Source organism: Polypterus senegalus, chromosome 6, assembly GCF_016835505.1.
Source record: "Polypterus senegalus isolate Bchr_013 chromosome 6, ASM1683550v1, whole genome shotgun sequence".
NCBI classification, from domain to species: Eukaryota; Metazoa; Chordata; class Cladistia; order Polypteriformes; family Polypteridae; genus Polypterus; species Polypterus senegalus.
The window spans coordinates 126,684,297-126,707,563 of NC_053159.1; the positions used below are offsets into that span (position 1 = coordinate 126,684,297).

Sequence of the window (23,267 nt, forward strand, 5' to 3'; positions counted from 1 at the left end):
GCCACTTCGGCCTGTCCTCTGGACACTCACAAGTTGTCTCCTGGTGCTCCACTTTCCTCTCACATCTCCAGCTAGTTGGCGTACCCTGGGCTGGTAGAGGCGGCCATGTGTCCTAATATTGGAGTGTTGCTCTCTGCCAAATAATGGCAGCCCTATGACCCACGGAAACAGAAGCTTCACAAATTCGGACGGATGGAGGAGTGCCCACTTTGATGGTCTGGCGTCCACATCCAATTTACACCTCATGCCACTGGTGTCTCTGTAATGGCAATGGAAAAAGTTATCTTTACAAAATGGGTGGGATGGGTGAATCGAGCGAGGCACATTGTGACCACCCAGGCAATGGGACAGAGAAGCTTCATAATCAGTCAGACTGTGCATGGAGGTCACTGTTCGGGGCCAATCATGACCACTGTGAGCAGACCCCCAAACTGCCCTTATTCTGCCTGAACTTTTCTGATCAAATAAACCTCTGAAGTTAAGAGTCGGGGTGCAGTGACCCCCCAGCAGTAGCGAAGCACTCGTACCTTGAGATGGTCCAAGGCCAGTGCAGGTCTTCATGCCCACCTCGACGCTCTCTGCTCTGCAGTGACAGCTGGCCTCCTCCTGTCTGCGGCCCACCAGTCCCACCTAGTGGTGATCTGTGCACATTGCTGACCATCTCTAGTAAACAGAACTGCAGCCGAGACATTTCTTTGTAACTTTATATTTCAGGGGGATGCGCAGAACACAAAACACAGCTTTGACAGTACAGAAGGAATCACTGAAAAGGTCAAATAAAACAGCAAAGAACAAAACAGAGTTTGTACAAGTCATTCAAAGCAGAGCATACACTGAGATTGGTACATTCCAAGAATAATTAGTGCAGTTTTCCAAAAAAATAAATAATTAAACCATTCAGACCAACTCGGGGACACGTATTTATTATGTGTCACATGAAATAAAAAAGCTACACAAACATATCATTACTGCTGGCTTGTGATGAGTAAAGGAGCTCCATTTTAACAAACCCTTCTCTCCTTCTGTGTGAAAATGGGAATGTGCACAAAGGGGATGGAGAGGTGGGCACCGGCCAGTGCTGGGTCCGTCTGTGGTACCCCAGGGCTGGACTCCTTCATGCCAATCATCCATCAAAGTGTCGAAGCAAACCCTGTGGTGCACACGAACGCCTCGGGGAACGGGAGCTCCGGCCATCTACACCATCTGCTCTTCAGTAAAATGGGAGTTTGACCGACCGGACCGGACCGGCCATGCTGAGAGGCTATGTGAGGTGACAGGGACCCTCGGCCTTGCATCTACACTGTGACGGGCAGACCCTGCAGGGGGGCACCGCACAGTCGATCCAATGACCATTTGGAAATGACTTTCATTAGTCAACCAGAGCAAAACCAGGCGCAATTCTCCATCATGGCATTGGAGAGCTGGACAAAGTGGAACGGGGGTGACAACAACAGGCTTAGGCAGGGACCACCCCACGAAAAAAAACTGGCATACAGCCTGTGCTAAAAGAGGGGAGTTCAGGCATGCAAAAGAGTTTTGACATTTCTGCAATAACATGCAATACAAACTGGAACAAAACAGTCCGAATCTGACCTTCGTAAAAGGCACAACAAGAACCCTGCAGCAAGTCTCGAAGCCAGAGAATATGGGGCAGCTGTTCTCAGTGCAACTGGCGAGTGCGGAGGGGAGCCTCTCAATCCACGACCACCGAATGGACCTCGTGTTTGGGCAACCCAAAAAAATAAATAAATAAAAAGAGCGCCAGCCATGCTTGCCAAGTGCCATCTGGTCAAATACTAATCCACTTGGCCTCCCACTTCCTCCCTCCGTTACAATCTCTGCTGATGGTCTTCACTACAACATGCCAGTCAGTTTTTTCCAGTGCTGTAGAAGCAATACTTTGAATTGTTTTAAAGACACACATAAGCAAAAGTGTGAAAGGACGTCACTTTAAATAAGAGAAGAGTAATTATTGGTTCTGCCCACCCTCGGCAGACAGAATGTGAGACTAAAGCTGCTGAGCGCTGAAGGACACGTTAGATGGGACTCTCAGTATGGTGCACCAGCCATCCTCGTGGGGGGCCGGAGCTCATAGTAATCGCCGACATTCTGCACAGTTCGGCAGTTTGGTGAGGAGCACACAGCCATCTGACGTTAGGGAGCGCTGTGCCAGCAGTAAGCAGATGTGGGCTGCTCATCACATCGACTGCACCATTAAGCCTTGCTGAGAGAATTCTCAACGTTCACGACACCACGCCGAGCAAGCAGCTCTGTTCACATAAATCAGCACTGTGACGTCTTTTTATGACGGTGCACTGACGCGCACCACCAGGCCACCAAACGTCATGCAAGGGGTCTGGCTGGACTGACTTCAAATTGAACCCAGAGTGCTTCAGTCCACATTGGGTACAGCTGAACTGACAGCTCAACCACACAAATCAATGTCCACAAATGTTCACCGGTGTATAACGGTTCAAAAACGGCACTGTGTGACTCTGGGTGCCCCCGGATCTCCTCAGATTACGACACTCTGGGCCCACTGAACTCCCAACTCCAGCACATTCACTTAACAGCAGCATTTCTTTCTTTAGCACATTTTCATACAGAGGATGTAGCTCAAAGTGCTTTACGAAATGTCAAAATGTAATAAGAATAATAATGAAGAAATAACAGAGAAAAAAGAAAGCAATACGCACTTATTGAAAAGTACAGTCCTTGTATATAGAATCGGTTTCTAAGTTTGTAAAGATTTGCCCAATGTTATGAGGAGCCTAGAAGCGGCACAGAAATGCAAGCACGAAGGGGGCGCTAACAGGGCACCATGGAGGTGCTGCGATTTTGTTTCAACTCTATGGAAGTTATTATTCCGGTGTTCGTGTGGAGACTTCCTTCCGCAGCTCAGTGGTGAAGTTGTTATGTCAGCTGCCATGAAAATGTCGCCCCCTGTGACTGATCGGCAGCCCCACCCGCCCTTTAGTTCGGTCTGAACACCAACACTGAACTGGAACAGGCGACTCCAGCAGAAATCAGGAAGCGAAGAGACACAATGGCAGCCACCCTGCTTACTCCTCAAGTGGAGCGGCCGCGTGACGCACAACGTGCGAAATGTGGGCCCAGAATGGCAGCGCTGCGCCCAGTTTCTCTGGCTGACTTGTCGCTAAAGCAGAGTGCAACCCTAGAATACGGCCAAAGGCGCACTGGGCACCTTTGACAACGATTTGCCAACAAACTGTCACATGAACAGAAACACAGACTTTAAGGAACACTTTGACAAAATAAATACTTTCAAATGCATTTCATACGACTGAAAAACATTCACAGGACATCGATACAAAATAAGGCCATGCACTGGTGGTGGTAACTCGGTTTTTTTAAAAATTTTAATGACACTGTACTTCATTTTTTGGTATTTTTTTTTAAACCTATGCTTTAGATAAAAAAATAAAACATCTATACAGTTTCAGCCAAGATAGAAAGTTTAAAAATAAAGAAAAATAAAACAATTTACTATAAAAACACCCAAAACAAATAAATAAACAGCAGTTTGGTGGATAAGAAAGGAAAGAAAAGGTGAAATACTGCCAATGAGTTTTTGCTATTCGGTTTAAACAGTAAAGGTTTGCCATTAAGCAAAAACCTTAGCACCCCTTGGCATGCATGTGGCAGTATGAGACACTGGCACACACGGCCACAAAATAAAATAGGAAATTATAAAAGCAGTCTCCATTTGACAATGTTTTGCTGTATTTGGCCCATTTCTGAAATCCGTCCGGAAACGGATCAAGATAATTAAGAAGAAACATCTGATCTGATGATTAAAAGGTACAAGCAAAATAAACTCCATGACTATTGTTTTCTTGTTTGTTTGTTTGTTTTTAACCAGTCTGTCCACTCCGTGGAGTGTCCTTCACTCAGCAGGTACTTTTCTCAGCCCCTTTTTGTCATATGAAAAATGGAGCCTTGTAAGATGTGCCCATGTCTGTTTGTTTCTGTAGTCAACGTCACGCTAAATTTGAGAGATTCCTGTGGAAACAGTCAGTGCAGAAACCGTCAAACAGGCCCGCCAGATTTTGCTTCTTCTGGTGCAGAATCAGACGCTTCCCTAGTGTGATAAAACCTAGAGAGAAACCATTGTCCTGATAATATTCCTCCCCAAGTAGCTGACTAAAGACTTGCTACAACAACTGGGATGGCCTGCATATTTTATACTGGCCCTGGATTGGAAAGACCAACTACAGCACCTTCAGTACAACCAAGAACGTCCTGTCTAAATCAGTCTGGTCTGTACGAGTGACGCTGCCATGGCCTAAGAGCAACGTGGCAGAGGTAGACACTCTAATAGCAGTGCCAGTGGGAATGGGGCACTTCCTCTGATAAGAAGCTGTGGATGCTCGCTCACGCCCTGACATCATGGAACATCATGCCATGGTGACTCATAATGGGCAAAAGTGGGTGGCAGTCTCTTCACAAATATAGAAGAAGTTATGAAGTGAGTACATCAAGGTGCAGGAAAAAAAACAAAATAAAGGACGGCGCCTCTCCCAGGGAGTTATGCAGAAGATCCCACTTGTCTGAGCTCCACAAGGCCACCTAGCCACTACCACAGAGATCAGTCTTCCTTCTGTCAGATTCTCCCCTCCAGACTGCTCACTTGTTCTCAATCAGGGTCTGCACTTTATGCACCAGATCCCGAGCGATCTGCAAGATGAGCTGCACGTCATGACGTTCTGCCATTTCTGCAAGAGAACCAAGACTCCTTAGAAGTACAATCACGATCAGCTGACACACACACACACACAGTTATACAGTGCCTTCTCAGACCCCTTCACTTTATTCACATTTTGCTATGTTGTAGGATTATGCTAAAATTATTTAAATGATTTTTTTCATTAATCAAGCAACACTTAAAACAGCGTTTTAGGAATTTGTGTAAATGTTGTCACAGGTGGCTGGGGGGCGACCCGGCCGGGACACCCTGGAGGAGGGCTTACGCCTCCCCCAGACCACGTGGGGGTGACAGCCCTGGTGGCTATGGGGACCACGGGTACAGAGCTTTGAAGCTCAGCCCTATAGGAGCCCGTGGTCACTGCCAGGGGGTGCCCCAATGCCTATGGAGCCCTGGACCTTAGCACTTCTGCCACACCCGGAAGTGCTGGGCTGAGAGGATCGGGGACACCTGGAGTGCACAGCCGGGTGATTATAAAAGGGGCCGCCTCCCTCCATTCGTTGGCTTGAGTCGGGTGGAAGGACGACGAGGTCTTGGAGGAGATGAGCGGAGGGCGGCCTGAAGGAAAGGAAGGCATTGGTTGTGAGGCCTGGACTTTGGGGGTTGTGGTGCACTTGTTTAAATAGACTGTAAATAAACGTGTTGTGGGTGACAAAACGATGTCTGCCTGTCTGTCTGTGTCCGGGTCATATTCCACAACGTACATAAAAAATAAAATATCAAATTGACAATTATTTTGACCCTTTGCTATGACACTTGGAATCTGGCTCAAGTACATCCAATTTGATTGATCATCACGGAGATGATTGTAGACCTGTGGTCCACCTAACTGACTGGACATGAGTAGGGAAGGCGCACACCTGTCTATAGAAGGTGCCACAGCATACAATGTGCATCAGAGTGACAACCCAAGCCATTAAGCTGAAGCAGTTGCCAGCAGAGCTTAGAGATAGGATTGTACAGAAGATCAACCACTGCTGCTACCCTTCACTAATCTGGGTTTTACAGCAGAGTGGCCAGTCGACACACGAAAGTCCACTTGTAGTTTGCAAAAAAGACACCTAAAGGATTCTCAGACTATTAGAACAAGATTCTCTGGTCTGATGAAACCAAAACAGAATTGGGACTAAACAGTTCAAAGTCTCATGTCCGGTGGAACCAGGCACCTATGCAATACTACTCCAGTGGTGAAGCATGGTGGGGGCAGTATCATGCTGTTAGGATGATTTTTAGCTGCCATTCTTGGAGACTAGTCAGGGTTGAGGGAAAGCTGAATGGAGCAAAGTATTGATATGTCCTTAATGAAAACCTGCTCCACAGCACAGCGCCCTGGACCTCAGAGTGGGCCAAACGTTTACCTTCCAACAGCACGATGACCATGATTACAAAACAAAGGCAACACAGGAGTGGCTTAGGAACAACTCCGCCAATGGAGTGACCCCGCAAGAGCCCAGACTTGAACTCAATGAAGCATATCTGAAGAGACCTGAAAACCGCAGTCTACTGAATGTCTCCATCCAACTTGACAGAGAGGACTGGCAGAGAAGAACGGCACAAAATCCCCAAATCCAGCTGTGCAAAGCTCATTGTGTCATACCTTAGAAGACTCCAGGCTGTGATCCCTGCTAAGGAGCTTCAACAAGGTACTGAACAGAGGGTCCGTATATGCGAGTCAATGTAATAATTCAGCTTTTATTTGTAATACACATGCAAAAATGTCTACAAATCTTTTTAGCAGGATCTCCTCTCATAAGTCTGTGCTGCCAGTTATTCATAATATTTCATATACAGTATGCTGCATCCAAATTTATTTCAGATTTCAACTTCTCACAATCTTACGTGGGATAAGTTAAAACACAAACATGGCTTATTGCTCGATAATATTTGTTTTTCTTCCTTTGTGTCATGTTCACATGACTTTATATCATTTGAGGTAAACAGAAATGTTTTACTGGAAACATTTTAGAGCATTTCCATTCAGTACAAGCATTGGATTTTGTGGAAACAAACCTGTTCTTGGTATTAAGAGTTGGTCTGTGCATTTATCTTTTTCCATCCCTACATAATCTTTCACATTCAGAAATGATCAACTAAAATTACTTTTAACTGCTTTGCTACTCCCTCAGCCACATGCATACTACAGTAAGACATCTTCTTCTGATTTTGTCCTGCAGTATTATCATACACCTAAACACGTAAAGGCCAAATAGACAGAGCTTCATGGAATCTTTCAAGCTGTTCTCTAACTTTCATATTTGACTTGATGGACCAAATGCAAACACTTAGCCAGATTACTGGGAATGAACTAATGTATTTCTTCACAAGGAAACTGTATTAGGATTCATTAATGTAATATGCATTCTTGTTAATCTTTGTTAGATTACATGGCCCTAACAAATCACTAGCACTGAAATGAATAACAGATTTTCATTTGTTATTGAAATATTCAAAATGTTCTGATTTAATATTTGCTTCATCAAAACACTATATTGTTTTATCCAGTCTTCTGTTTACTTGGCAGATGGCATTTTTATTTTTCCCCCATTTAATAACATGTGCCTCAAACTTTCATTAAACTATAGCAACTTTTTTGTATATGTTATGGTTATCCAGAATTTTACAGCTCAATCAAGTTGATCAAAACATTGAATCTGACTGAAACAAAAGGAACTATAAAAAAAAAAATCCCTTTGTCAGAATAAAACAAGGCACGGTGACTAAAGTAACTCTCACCGTTAAAAAACTTGATTATATCAGTAAAGTCCATGTTGTTATCGCGGATTATCTCTCGATAGACCTCCACCAAGGCAAGGGCGATGAACAACACAAAATGTTCAGACGAAATGTGCTTAGCCACCCATATGACCTCCCATACAGCAAATACATCCTCATAGAGGAGTTCTGAAAAGAAAGAGACAGTTAAGGAGGGCAAAGCAATAAGTTTAACAGAGCAAGCTCTAGGTAACATCTGAAAGGAATGGATGGAATTCCTAAAATGAATACATACAACATGTTCAGTAATAATGACAAAAAGAAACTGGGTGATCATGCTGTTCTTGGTGGTAGTAGAACTTTAGCTACTTTAGCTCCTAATGAAATGTTAAAAGTAGAACAGCATAATGGTAGCATACTGAGTACTGTAGAGAAAATGGCCTTAATTTCAGTGTTATTTTTTTTTTTTTAAATGTATTGCTTCCTGCTTTAGCTTGTTGGTTTTCCTGTATACATGCACCAGTTCTCTCTTTAAAATGGTTTCCAGGTATTCTACTTTAATATACAGTAATTTTCTACTTGTATTACCCTGGACTGTCTGTGTGCATTATATATCATCTTAATCAGTCCAGGTGGGTTTATGTGTTTAAACCCTCCAAGAAATTGATATTTTTGTATAGCAATGGCCAAAGGCAATAAGCAATGAAAAGCAAACACTGTAATCTCCACCTCCATAGTTCTGGCAATCAACACCATAAAATCCCAATGAAAAAATGGCTAATTTCCTCAGCAAAATGTTGTAACCTATATCTCCTCCTCGCTCTCTGTCCCAAAATGATAAAGGGGCCTACCACCGCTGGGAGAATAAAATAAAACAGTGTGCATATCCCTATAACCCCTAACTACAAATCACCAAATGCGCCTCTCAGTAGTGCTGTACACGTTATACAATTAAAATGTCACCTCTTTTGAAATCCAATAAAAACCACCGGTAACAGAAGTAGAAATGTGTATAGTCGCCATTCTGATGCATTAGCTCAAACAACTCTGAATCCAAAATCTGGGGAAAAAAAACAAAAACAAATGGAAAAAAGAAGTCAGCTTTTTGCAGTGGGAGCCCTTTGGTTTCTCCAGTTTGCCACAGGACCAGAACAGATGTAGTACTGGGATACCGAACTGGAAGAAAAGTTGTACAGGAACTGAATCCATTCTCATCTTTTTAACTTTATGTATACATTACAATATTGTGTGTGTGTGTGTGTATATATATAGGGGTGAAGTTCAGTAACTGAACACTTAATACCGTTTTTTTTTTTTTTTAAGGGTTATCCAGTCAAGTTATAATAAATATATATTTGGCCTGTACTGTGTATGTATATATAATACTATATATACTATATATATATATATATATATACACTCAGTGGTGTGAAAAACTATTTGCCCCCTTCCTGATTTCTTATTCTTTTGCATGTTTGTCACACAAAATGTTTCTGATCATCAAACACATTTAACCATTAGTCAAATATAACACAAGTAAACACAAAATGCAGTTTTAAATGATGGTTTTTATTATTTAGGGAGAAAAAAATCCAAACCTACATGGCCCTGTGTGAAAAAGTAATTGCCCCTGAACCTAATAACTGGTTGGGCCACCCTTAGCAGCAATAACTGCAATCAAGCGTTTGCGATAACTTGCAATGAGTCTTTTACAGCGCTCTGGAGGAATTTTGGCCCACTCATCTTTGCAGAATTGTTGTAATTCAGCTTTATTTGAGGGTTTTCTAGCATGAACCGCCTTTTTAAGGTCATGCCATAGCATCTCAATTGGATTCAGGTCAGGACTTTGACTAGGCCACTCCAAAGTCTTCATTTTGTTTTTCTTCAGCCATTCAGAGGTGGATTTGCTGGTGTGTTTTGGGTCATTGTCCTGTTGCAGCACCCAAGATCGCTTCAGCTTTAGTTGACGAACAGATGGCTGGACATTCTCCTTCAGGATTTTTTGGTAGACAGTAGAATTCATGGTTCCATCTATCACAGCAAGCCTTCCTGGTCCTGAAGCAGCAAAACAACCCCAGACCATCACACTACCACCACCATATTTTACTGTTGGTATGATGTTCTTTTTCTGAAATGCTGTGTTCCTTTTACGCCAGATGTAACGGGACATTTGCCTTCCAAAAGTTCAACTTTTGTCTCATCAGTCCACAAGGTATTTTCCCAAAAGTCTTGGCAATCATTGAGATGTTTCTTAGCAAAATTGAGACGAGCCCTAATGTTCTTTTTGCTTAACAGTGGTTTGCGTCTTGGAAATCTGCCATGCAGGCCGTTTTTGCCCAGTCTCTTTCTTATGGTGGAGTCGTGAGCACTGACCTTAATTGAGGCAAGTGAGGCCTGCAGTTCTTTAGACGTTGTCCTGGGGTCTTTTGTGACCTCTCGGATGAGTCGTCTCTGCGCTCTTGGGTTAATTTTGGTCGGCCGGTCACTCCTGGGAAGGTTCACCACTGTTCCATGGTTTTGCCATTTGTGGATAATGGCTTTCACTGTGGTTCGCTGGAGTCCCAAAGCTTTAGAAATGGCTTTATAACCTTTACCAGACTGATAGATCTCAATTACTTCTGTTCTCATTTGTTCCTGAATTTCTTTGGATCTTGGCATGATGTCTAGCGTTTGAGGTGCTTTTGGTCTACTTCTCTGTGTCAGGCAGCTCCCATTTAAGTGATTTCTTGATTGAAACAGGTGTGGCAGTAATCAGGCCTGGGGGTGCCTACGGAAATTGAACTCAGGTGTGATACACCACAGTTAGGTTATTTTTAACAAGGGGCAATTACTTTTTCACACAGGGCCATTTAGGTTTGGATTTTTTTTCTCCCTAAATAATAAAAACCATCATTTAAAAAATGCATTTTGTGTTTACCTGTGTTATATTTGACTAATGGTTAAATGTGTTTGATGATCAGAAACATTTTGTGTGACAAACATGCAAAAGAATAAGAAATCAGGAAGGGGGCAAATAGTTTTTCACACCACTATATATATATATATATATATATATATATATATATATATATATATATATATATATATATATATATATAGTATATATAGTATTATATATACACACACACAGTACAGGCCAAAAGTTTGGACACACCTCCTCATTCAATGTGTTTTCTTTATTTTCATGACCATTTACAGCACTCCATCACTCTCCTTCTTGGTCAAATAGCCCTTACACAGCCTGGAGGTGTGTTTGGGGTCGTTGTCCTGTTGAAAAATAAATAAATGATCGTCCAACTAACCTGACTTCTGCACAACACAACTGCTGGTCCCAACCCCATTGATAAAGCAAGACATTCCACTAAATAACCCTGATAAGGCACACCTGAGAAGTGAAAACCATTTCAGGTGACTACCTGTTGAAGCTCATCGAGAGAACGCCAAGAGTGTGCAAAGCAGTAATCACAGCAAAGGGTGGCTATTTTGAAGAAACAAGAATATAAAACATGTTTTCAGTTATTTCGCCTTTTTCTGTTAAGTACATAACTCCACATGTGTTCATTTATAGTTTTGATGCCTTCAGTGAGAATCCACCAATGTAAATGGTCATGAAAATAAAGAAAACACATTGAATGAGGAGGTGTGTCCAAACTTTTGGCCTGTACTGTATATTATAACATATTATAACATACTTCTGCCTAGTTTTAAAAATCTGTTTTGTTTACATTCCCATCATTCAGAGGGCTGTCATGCTTTGAAAAGCCACCAGGATTGGTTGCACTCCAGCTAGCTGTATTCCTTAACTGGATAACCCTTAAAAAAAAAAAAAACGGTATTAAGTGTTCAGTTACTGAACTTCACCCCTAAGAATGAAAGTTCCCAATCAGATTAGACCTCCCAAGTCTTTGCTCACCTGTATTAGGGACCTCATATTGGCAAAATGAGTGTCCATTGCCCCACCATTTGGAAAATTTTGAGTCATCCTCTTCATTAATTGTGTGAAGCAGCTGTAAGCAAGTGACTCTGAAAGAATAAAGAGAGGAAACTTTAAAACTATAAACATTAAGATATAAAAGGAAGATGGATGGGTATACAGTGGTAAAAGAGGGTGAAGGCATCTTAGTAACAGTCCTGTCTTCTGGCATTTACTCTCATTAAATTGATAACTGTAAGTTGATTGTGGTGTTTGTGCTGTTAATGTTTGAATTGGAAAACTAGTTTTGGTGTTTTCCTGTGAAGTCCATATGCATCACTTTATTGAAATAATAGACTAAATGAAGAAACGGTAATTCAACATGCTTGATTAGGCTACTGACTGAATTACAGGCAAGAAACAGAATTTGTTCATTGTTTGCACCGAATGTAACTAGCAGGCTTAGGACAGCCCTTGGCAGAAGCTAGTAACCCAACAGTTAAGAGGTTTTATCAAAAAATGCAAGAGATGGAAAATGCACGGGAATGCGTTGATGTATATTATGCAGACTGGCTCAATGCTATAATATTGCAATGAAGAATATTTAATAAATTACAGGTAGGTTACAGTCTTCAGAAATCTTACCGTTATCCAGGATCACCAGCAATGGTGCTAGTAGGTCACACATACCCTGCACATAACCCACATCCAGATGCTCCCAGACATAGCTGTGACAAGAAAAAAAAGAATGGGAGAAAATGTCCACTAGCATCACCTACCACCTTTCACATTAATTTCTATTTATCTATCTATAGTATACCACCTTGTAGCTTGACATTTCTAGTGACATTGTATTTGCCTTTTCTCCAGACATTCACAAAGTCAATTTTTAAAACTGAATTATTAAGGTACACATGTGTTTTTATTTACATGTTAAAAACTTTGTAAAAAGCAATTTGCCTAACTGTATTTTCATATCTGTCAGATAGCGTTGGACTTGTGATCTTTCCAAATCCACATAAGGGGGTGTCCAGAGCTATTTCTGAAGGGATTATGCTATTAAGCAATAAACACTAATTTGCTAACCTGCATTCATATCATCTAGTCTTGTTCAAATGGAAAAATCCTAACCCATCCTCCAAAATTTAATAGGAACATGATATTTTATTTTGTTTAAAATTCAAAATCTCCTTGCACAGAACTGTTCAGAGCCTTTACAAAATATCGATGCACTAGCAAAACAAAATTAAAATAAAACAGCCAGTAATGCACTTTACCTTATAAATGATTGGCAGACATCAAGAATTTCACACAAAGATCATTCACACCAGTCTGGATGTCTTCTTCATGAGCAGTAATGTGCTTTTTATCCTTACATTCTGAAGAGATTTGTCATGTTGGCAGAACCTGCTGAAACATCTTTTTGGCCTAACTTGTAGACTGTGTCTTCCCAAACCATTTACAAACAGCAGAACTAACACTACCTGTTGCAATTGTTCCGTTTTTTCTTTCTTATGCCAATCATCAGTGTTCATTTTACTGCATCCTCCTCCTTGTGATTAAACGCCATGCTTCATCTGACAAAACTCCATTTTCCTTCTTACATCTGCCAAAATGGTATCCATCCTCCAATAAAACTTCCCTGCTCACTGGAGCAAAAGTACATCCTCATTTCTAATTCCTTCAAAATGGCACCTGACCTCAAACAGGACATCCCCATTGCATTATCCTTCTTCCTGCCTATGACCTCTGCCATAATCATTCTCCGGCTTTTGTCCTCAAATACAAAAATGAGAAAAATGCCAGCTGTGCACTTTGGAAGGGGGTGTTGTTGCTGTCGATCATTTTTACAATGACTGCAGTTAACCCACCAATTCTTTTACTACCAGTCAATCTTTATTTGAAGCTAGAGAGTCCTTGTTGTGTTTACACGGGCTGGAATAAAGTTTAGACAGACATTGTTCATCCTCTTTAAACTGTTTTCTTTGAAACTAATGCACACTGCAGCTCTATTATGTATTAGGATGTTTTGCTTATAAACATTTTTCGTAATCTGCATTTTTATCATTTTTTTTTTTGCATATCACAAATGATTTAAATGTAAAATGGCAATGTTTGCACCTTTGACATTTAAAACATTGTTCATTTTCCTTTTGCTAACATTTAAATTAGAATAGTACATTGGGCATTTTAGAAAAGTGATGCATTTTTCTGCTTTATTAATCTTTTAGAAAATCTGTTTCCATATTATCAACAAAGAAAGTGCATTCCATACAAGTTTTAAGATATAGCTAAGCTAATATATACTGTAAGATGATATGCCTTATGTAGTAAACACTATTATTCAAAATGTACTACAAAAGTTTCAATTTATACAGGAGAATGCCAACCTGCTTATTTAATTTCCTCCCACATCATAAATTCTACATTATGTATATGAGTGTGATTGTGCTCAGCAGTGGGTTTCAGTCCTCACAACCCAAAATCTCCTATACTGTATATGCTTTTAAAATGTGGTACATGTTACTTTCCTGCAACCCTGAATTTCATAATTAAGTTATCATTTCTAAATATCAGTTAACAATGTAGTCTGTATTTATCACTATAAAGTATAATTTGAGATAACAAAGACTTTAATGGAGAAAAACAGAATCTTACAATTTCCCTTTCCAATGTCTACAAAAAAGAAAACTCATATTCGGCAGAACTTTGAAACAGAAAGCAACAAACAGAATTGTTATGTGCAAGATCTGCAATACTAAAGTTGCCTTCCATAAATCAGCCAGTAAAATGCTCAAACAAGACAGAAAAGGACATGCGGACCATGAGCTTTGTTGAACAGAAGGGCTTCAAATTAAATTATGTTGAGCCAGAGTACAACATACTCTCCCGAAAAGCCATAACTAAGACAGACAGTCTGAAGAACTAGTAATAGCCACAAATAATAAGCTCCAAAAAACAAAGTATATGGCAATTACAACAGATCTTTGGACAGCATTAACAATGGAGTCTTCCATGACAATCACCTGTCAATACATAAAAGATGACTGAACTGAAACGTGCCATCTTGCAAATATGTGAACTAGAAGAACGACACACTGGGCAAAACATAGGTGATAATTCTGCAACAGATATTAAGGCCTGGGGCAAGTAAAACAAAGTTACTGCATGTGTACATTATAATGCCAGTAATATAATGTCAGCAAATATGTTGTTAAAGAAGGAGTCTATGCTGAGTTTAAGTCACCTTCAGCAAAACTGTGTTGATACTAATGTACTGAAAGACAAACAACGATAGCAGAATCTGCCTGAGCACAAACTTATACAATGTTGACGGACCCACTGGAACTCAGTGTGTGACATGTTTCAGCGCATGCACGAGAAGCAATAGGCAACTTGTACTAAACTGTCTGACAGAAATGTAACCACATTAACAGAGACCAGAACACTGGAGCCAATGTATTATGACTGGCAGACTCCTGAAGACATGCTACTTGTTCTTTGCACACTTGAACATGCTAGCACTGCTTTGTGCAGCGAGTCCAATGTCTGTATACTCATGGTCTATTCTTTGACCAGGATGCTCCTAAATCTCACACCTGCATTGCAACGTGGAGAATCTGTTTTTAAAAACACAGTGGCAGAATCGCTTCACATACAGAACAACATATAAAGAAAAATCTGAAGAAAAATTCCACATACTCTCTGAACAAATAGAAGACCTTGCTGAAAGTGAAAGTGAAACTCATGCTCTAAAAAGTTGCTAAAGAAAGATATAGTCGCAGCTGTGTCAGCAATGGTTACGGTACTGAAAGTGCAATGGCACAGGGTGCGATGGATCTTTTCTCAGTGGAGCCCTGCATTCCACCAAATGAAAACTCACTTCTGTGGTGGCAAAATAAGACAAACAAACAAGTCGCCTGGCCCAGCACTATCTCTGTGTTCCCAGAATGTCTGTGCTCTCTGAAAGATTATTGTCTTCCACTGGCATAAATGTCAACAAGTTCAGAAACAGACTTTCTCCTCAACATGTGGACATGCTGATTTTCTTAAATAAAAATATGTGACCTGTTGTGTTATTGCCAGGGTAATTGTGAAACCAGGCTGGCTGTTTACAGATGTAGATGTGGAATTTTACTTTTTGTAAAGTATAACTGAATAGTATTCACATTTTTTTTTTCTATTTGTATAACCAGTAGTAAATAGAATTTACACATTTTGTTCATTTGACAAAATTGGTCCTCAATTTATTGAAGCACAAAGTCTTTATTTAGTCTGAAAGTTGCGTTAAGTAAATTTTTAATGTACTTTGGTTAAACACATGTTTAAATTCTAATGTATACTTGTTTAAATTTTCAAATAAACATGTTTTGTTAACATCACATTAAGTATACTTTTCTATGTCTCAGACATTATCCTCTTTTTTGTTGTTTTTGCAATTAACCAAATATTTGCACATTCACTTTGATCAAAATTTATCATATTGCACATCCCTAACCAGGAACCACCTCTAAAGCTAGGTCTGAAACTAGTGTTCACTAGAGGCTAGGTGATCCATATGGCACAGTTGGATTTAACTTGAAAAAGTTAAGCAGAGTTGCCATGTTGGCTAACCAACCATATCACAAAGAATGAAAGTGAAGTTCAATACCAGCCATGTGACAAACAAGTAATGGACCAGGCATACTTTGACCTTGGAAATTAAAATTGTCTCTTGAAACACAGACCATAACTGCTTTGAGTCCCAAAAGGGTGCTGTGTAGCTAGAGGTTGCTTAAGGTCTAATTCAACTCGAAAAAGTGTACATCACACAAATTTCTCTTCACTCAAAAGGTACCCTGGCTAAATCCTGTCTGTGAGAGACGCTTTCAAGCACTTACTTCATTGGGTCATACATTTTGTGGCTGTTCGGTGGTTAACCTTTATTAGAAAAAACTTTGAACATTGTTATCCAACAGTCTTTAGGTCATATTAAACAGCATATTCATACCTGCACATGATGTTTCTCAGCTTTTCCAAGTTAGCAGTGGTAAAGTACCAATAATTTCGATCGCAGCGCTGCACATCTTTATCAATCCGGTGAAGATTCAAGGCTACAGTGTCCAGCAGTTCAATCTAAGATAAAGAAAAATGTGTAAAGCACAGTGCAGATCCTCAGGAATTTGACAGCCCGCCCATTTTAATTAATATTGACCATTACCGTATAAGATGTAAAAGATAAGAAGGTACTCTCTTCACCAGACACGAGCATATCTAACTGAGTACATAACTGTTCTTCAGTGATGGAATCTTGGGGTCCTTGCCTTGCCAGTAATCGTTGAGTCCCATTCATCAATGCAGCCTCTACTTCCAGGTCCGGACCAGTCTCTTCCTCCATACTCTGTCCATCCTCAATGCTGGACAGGATCTGGGAGTGTCCTGAAGCCACAGAATAGTTACGAGATGAAGGCAAGCCAGAGTCTGGAGAGTCAAATTCAACTGCAGGCCGATCGTCAGCTGCCACTGCAACAGGAGTATTAGCAGTTATCATAGTGGACATCCCATGTTCATGACCTGGGTGTTCTGCGCTTGAACCTTCTAGCTCATCAATTGACATGAACACCTATAGTAAACAAAGATAAGAAATTCATTAACATTTCATTAAGACACCACCAGCATAGGCAAAAGATAAAAAAATTATGTTTATGTGGAACCTGATGTACCTCATTGCTGATGGTAGAATCACGGTGAATAAGTTTCTGAACATGACTGTCAATGCTGCTCCCTGAAGAGAACTTGGTGAGAAATGTTGTTTGAGAGTCTTTGGCACGCTGGTTCACTATCAGCTCACAGGCCTTCCATTCAGCCATCACCTGCTGGTACTTTGTGGTAATCTTCTCATCTACCTGGCCCAAACAAAATGGAATATATTCAGTGAATAAATGAGAATTAGTAAGTAAAGCTAAATTCAATTCCACAAGTGCATATGACCTAGAGCTAAAATTTAATCAGTCACACAGAAAGATAATTTAAAAAGACACTCTCTATTATAATAAAAAAATCTTGTGTCGAGACATGATCTTCTCGGAAAGACACTTTGACGTCTCGCAAGACTAGACTTTACAACTTTTTGAAGCAGATCCATGAGATGGTCACGGACATCTAACCTCTCAGTTGTTGGAATGCTTTTGGCAGACACACTCCATGTGTCCCAGCTCTTAAAAATGTTATGCTTTCTAGATGGCACGTCAACGACTAAGCGAAGAAGAGCGAGCAGCTATGTTAAAATTCTGAAAATAAGGAAAGTAATAATCAGCCTGGACCAAGTGGAACTGAAAACCTCATAGGTCCAATCAAGGTCAGAAATAAAAGATTTCATAAAGACGTTCAAAAACGTTGGCACAATACACATGCTGAGCAGATTAGAGATTATGAAAGCAGTGGAATTCGAAAGGCTCAAAAAAAACATTGGCGCGATACACATGCAGAGCAAGTTACAGATTATGAAAGTAGTAAAATTCGAAAGTATCAAAAAAAAAAAAAAGAATGTAAAGATCGCATTAGCACAAACAAATGGAAATTTTTACTCGGTGAAATAACGGAACAGCAAAAAGAGATCGAATATATGAGTGATATATCTTAAGTACGTAGATATTGTAAGGCTTTAAAATTTAAGTCAGAGACTTGTAGATCGTCTAATTCGTGTTGCCATCAGGGAAAAGTAGTGTTGCCTCTCAATGAAGTGGCGTATCCACGAGAATTAAAAGATTTGTTGTTTGGTGAAAGTGAAATCCACAAACACTACATGCAAAACATCCGAGCCTACAATAATCTTTTCACGTTCACATCATTCAATGCTCATAACGTAGATTTACACAATAATGGACTATACGCTATGAGAATCTGTGGTCCAACAACAATTACAGCTACAACAAGTTTAATTTCGAAGAAACCACAATTCAGTCAGGTGTATATTTATGATCACAGAGAAGCGGTGCAACATAGAATGGAAAGAGTATGTAACAATTCCCATTAAAATAACAGTCTCTTTAAATTGTACATCCGGATAACCAAACCCGGGGGGTGGGCGAGCGAAGGTGAGCAAGGGGTGGAGCCCCAGTTCTTAAAAAAATTAACAGATGCATGACCCAAAAAGGACATGCTCTTACTATTCTATATTAAATACTTAATGAAACAGAAATTAGCCTACATTTTGTATTCTTTCAATTAGTAAACTTCAATCATCAATCCTTTACCTATATATTATAAAACAAAAATGTGCAGAATGGGTAGTAATCTAAACACTAGAAAACTAAAAAATAAATATATGCAATGTTGCCTCTAAGCTGCGCGGCCGCGCAATAGTTGTAAACCAGTCGCACAGTCATTTTGTAATCCTGCGCACAGATCGTCAGTGATGATCAGTAATGTCTCCCTGTGAAGTGAGATAAAGGAGGCAGATTGTCATTTGCACACTGGCACGTGTGAATAACCAGCAAGCCACATTAGCTAGCACATTTTATTTAGTTGAGTGACCAGTTGCTGCACTGTCTACTGTACTTCACTCAGTTCGCTTTCTCTAGACATACAGTAGTGCGTTATATTAACAGTTTTGTGTCGATTTCGTTAAATTAACAGTCTTCGTGTCGATATTTTAAAATGTTGAAGAGAAAAACATGTACAACAAGTGGTAAAGAAATGCAAAATAAGAAAGTGCAAGATTAATTTAAGCCTGAATGGTTAAAAGTAAAAGTAACCACAGATACGCCAGATTCAAGGAATGTTGCGGTTAAATTAGGTTGGATATATACGAATACTCAGACGAGAATGGACTTAAGTGCAAGTTCTGTGCTGCTAGTTCAAGTAATAAGGCTAACAAAGACAACAAATATGTCACTGGAAAGCGTTGGGATACGTGGAAGCTTAACTACTGTAAACAACATTTATCATTGCGTATTCACTTAGAAAATGTTGAAATGTTGTACAATCGCTCGCATGGAATCGACCTGAAACGTCTTATAGTTGAAACAAGTACTGAGCAAGAAGAACGAATTGAGCATAACGAGCGCCAGCGATCAAATGAGGAGCAAATTCGAATCTTAATGGACAACGTCTTTCTTGCAATCAGGATGAACGCTTCGATGCTATCAGTGCAAATGATTCACAACCATATCGGAAAATATGTTTCTATACCAGACAGTTGGCGAAGCAAGAACTATGCCTTTGAGTTTGTTGAAGCAATCAATGAAGTGGTTGCAAACAACATATTTATAGAACTTCGAGCTGCATCGTTCCACACGCTCATCGTTGATTAAAGTACTGACATAACAGTACATAAAATGCTAAACATCTACTTTAAATATCATCCAACAAATTTGTGTGATTACAAACCCGTTTTTGGTGGGATCATTTAGCTAACAGCATGTGATGCTTCAGCCCTTGAGGCAGCAATAAGACAATATACTACACTGATCATCGTCTCGATATGAACCGCCTGGTTATGATAACGTCAGATTGGGCATCAGTTATGTTAGGCCGTCGGAAGGGATTGGCCGGTTTACTCAAGGCAACGGTTCCTCATCTTGCTGAACAGCACTGTGTTGCTCACCGAGAAGACTTGGCACTTACTGATTCTGGGAAAGGATGTTAGTTTGTTTAAAAATATTGAGATTCCGTTGTGTACTGTATATACTTTATTTAGTCGATCTTCAGTTAAAAAAGGTGCAAATGAGGAATTGGCAAATGTAAATGATATGGATGCAATTTCTTTTCGACCAATCCATGAAGTTCGTTGGTTGTCACTTCACTTTGCTGTCAGTGCTTTTGTTAAAAAATCTTGATGTTTTAGCTGTCTGTGAAAAACAAGTGCAAGATTGCAATGATCCTGTTTGTAATTATGTTTTGAAATCATTACGAGATCCACTATATCAGATTGCTATGTATACAGCAAATGATGTTTTAACTGAATTAGCTAATTTATCCATGTTATTACAACAAAGTAATTTATCACCAATTGAAGCACATCAATTTGCTTTTCTAAAATCTGTAAATTGGAAGCACAATATCTGGGTGAGAATGTTTAATGGAATGATAAAGCCAGGCAAATTTTGACTGAAAATGAAGGCATTGACACATGACAAATCACACAGTTCATACAATCAGTCTGTGATCACTTAAAGGTAAGTTTCCAGTGGATGAACTACAATTTTAGTCAGCTTTTGATCCCACAGGTTTGAAAAAAGTAAAGTATAAAGATTTGTTACATACAACAAATGATTATTATGAGTTGATTATTACTAAATACAATGACTTCAAATTTCAGATCAGAGAGAAACTGAAATCTGGTACCATAAATTCACTACCTGAAATCGCAGGAGTAACTTTAAAAATGATGAACAATTTAGCTCACTCGTAATGTTAATCGATATTTGCTGGACTTTTCGAGCATCCAGTGTTGATTGTGAACGAGGTTTTAGCCATGAATAGTGTTAAAGTGAAAACAAGAAACAGGCTTGACGTTACTCATTAGGATCATCTTATGCAAATAAAATGATATTTAAATGCTGGAAAGACTGTGGATTTGCACAAAACATATATAACGTGGAAGGAATGTAAAATCAGACATGAAAAGTTGTAATAACCACCTTGTTAATTTTATCAAGCCAGATTTTTAACTGTAACATATATAAAACTGTTGTGTTTTATTGTGTTTCAATACTTTAAGAACATGGTTGATATTATATTATCGTTGTGTTATTAACAGTGTGATTATTGGTAGTGCCACTTCCACTTTGTTGACTTACATTGAGTTAGTTATTATACCACATGACTTGTCGTCGTAGTATAATACTCAAGTCAGTTATACGGATAGCTTATTGGCAACATGTATTTTGTTTGTATTTATTTTCTCTGTAACTGGGCAGTAAATGAATAAAGTTTCATACATATTATATTAATTTATCATAATACAGGCCTTCATCACATATTTAAATTGCAAGCCTAAAAATACATATTACCTTGCACAAGTCGTTTCAGAGCACCGCCCACACAAAATATATTTTGCACACATGCCCTTGTTCCTTAGAAGAAACACTGAATATATGCTTTTTAGGCAACATCTCTATCCTCTCCACTTACCAATGACATCTCTTTTTTGTTCATCCCAAACTTGTAATGTCCCAAAAGAAATGGCCAGACTTCTTTGCGAATTTCATGCTCCACTCCTCCATAATATACAAGGCGCAAGAGTTCAAGTTCTTTGTAATTCTAACAAAAGTGGACAACCAAAGGATGTATCAGGATAAACACCTTATAATTGGCTCATTTTCTTTTTAAATAAATACAATACAACACAATGTGGTATGCTCAGCATACCAGTCTTTCACATTTGCTTGACAAGGCAAATGTCTGCACTGGATAATCTCTTCTTCACTGTCTTTCATCCCAAACATAATGCATTTCATGTTGAAATCCTCAATTGTATACTCCCTGTGATTATTACCTGATATAGTCTTACACCATATAAGATGAAATAAAATTGCACTGATTTACTTACTTGCATTTACAGCTGAAATTACAATATGTATAAAGTGTTAAACAAAAATCTCCTTCTGTATGACTTAGGGCTATTTGTTTTGCAATGGACATACAATTCAAACTGACATTATTATACCTACTTATTAACATTTTATTGTGGAAACAGATACTGCAGTTTACCTCTTATTTTCCAATGCAATCAAAATTAAACAAAACACACAATCAGACGTTTTCACTCAACACTTCTGGGCACTTTTTTTCTGTAGGTTGCAAAACTACCATGGTGAATTCAGCTAAGTCAACTGAAAATTAAAAATAAAAAAGCCTATTGTTAAACAACATACGTTAGTGGTGAATAATGATAGATTATTTATATACAACATATGAACAATCTTCATATTGGTTTACTAATAGAATTTTTAGCAACAATAAGAAAACATACAGATACATTTTTAATTAGTGTCAGACACACACCAATAGGGGGCAACTAGGCTGCAACACAAAGGGAGCATAAGAGGGCACTATTGGTAGCACCTTCTTCTATTTTGCCTCCGGGACAGACCAGCTACATGTTACCTCCTCCACCACTAGACTGAAAGTTTTACCCCTTCCTTCCACCTGACATATAAAAAGAAAATCTTTGGAAGTCAGCACTTTGAAACTGATCACCACCCCAGAAGCAACTTACTAATTGAAAGTGTTTGATTTTGTTGGGGTACAAATAAGGTAAGCACCATATAATTAGAAGAAAACAAAACACCTTTTTTTGCTAATTTTATTTTCTTCTTATAATAACCTTGCAACACTAATCCAGTCATTGGAAGACCAGCTCCAAGTCCGGGTGGTGGTGAAACTAACAATCTTGGCCATGTGGAGGCTCATCCCAGGTTATTGTGTCCTTACAACCCTACAATGATATAGAAGCATACCTCTTAATTTCTGTGAGAACTTCCAGAAGACGTCACTGACCGAAGGATTAATGGACCCATACTGTATTTAGGCTCCCTTCTTAATAGACAAAGCTCAAAAAACCTATCATGACCTTGACATTCAGGCTGTAGAGGACTATGACCCAATTAAGAAAGAGATACTGGCCTGATATGGTCCGAGTCTTGCTTCACAATCTCAGAAATGTAAAGAATGGCTATTTGGTGCCAAAAGACCCTCTTGATTACAAGTCTTTGACTTGCAAGTAAATATAGCAAAGCAGTTCAAACCTAAGGAAGATTTTGTGGAGCACATGGTGGAATCTAATGCATGTGATTTTTTAGTTAATGCTCAAATGGTGAATCTTGATCAACTGATCAAGAGACAGTCATGGAAAAATATGAAAAGCCTTGTTGTGACAACAGAATGTCACTGGATAACCATATACATGGAAAAACAGGATGATAAAAAGAA

General features: G+C 39.4%; 1 protein-coding gene across 2 annotated transcripts in view; it reads right to left on the reverse strand.

The window, feature by feature from the left end:
- Positions 1-1,380: 1,380 nt before the first annotated feature.
- The window catches only part of sgsm2 (small G protein signaling modulator 2), a 191,997-nt gene continuing 170,110 nt past the window's right edge, over positions 1,381-23,267 (reverse strand). For both annotated transcript variants that reach the window (XM_039757096.1, XM_039757095.1), the window contains 9 exons: positions 21,468-21,596; positions 17,054-17,236; positions 16,552-16,953; positions 16,342-16,466; positions 11,997-12,079; positions 11,352-11,461; positions 8,402-8,498; positions 7,460-7,627; positions 1,381-4,736 (listed from right to left, as the gene is read on the reverse strand). In XM_039757096.1, coding sequence (XP_039613030.1) covers positions 4,648-4,736; positions 7,460-7,627; positions 8,402-8,498; positions 11,352-11,461; positions 11,997-12,079; positions 16,342-16,466; positions 16,552-16,953; positions 17,054-17,236; positions 21,468-21,596 — 1,386 coding nt within the window. In that variant the 3' untranslated portion in view covers positions 1,381-4,647. The remainder of the gene's footprint in view (positions 4,737-7,459; positions 7,628-8,401; positions 8,499-11,351; positions 11,462-11,996; positions 12,080-16,341; positions 16,467-16,551; positions 16,954-17,053; positions 17,237-21,467; positions 21,597-23,267) is intronic.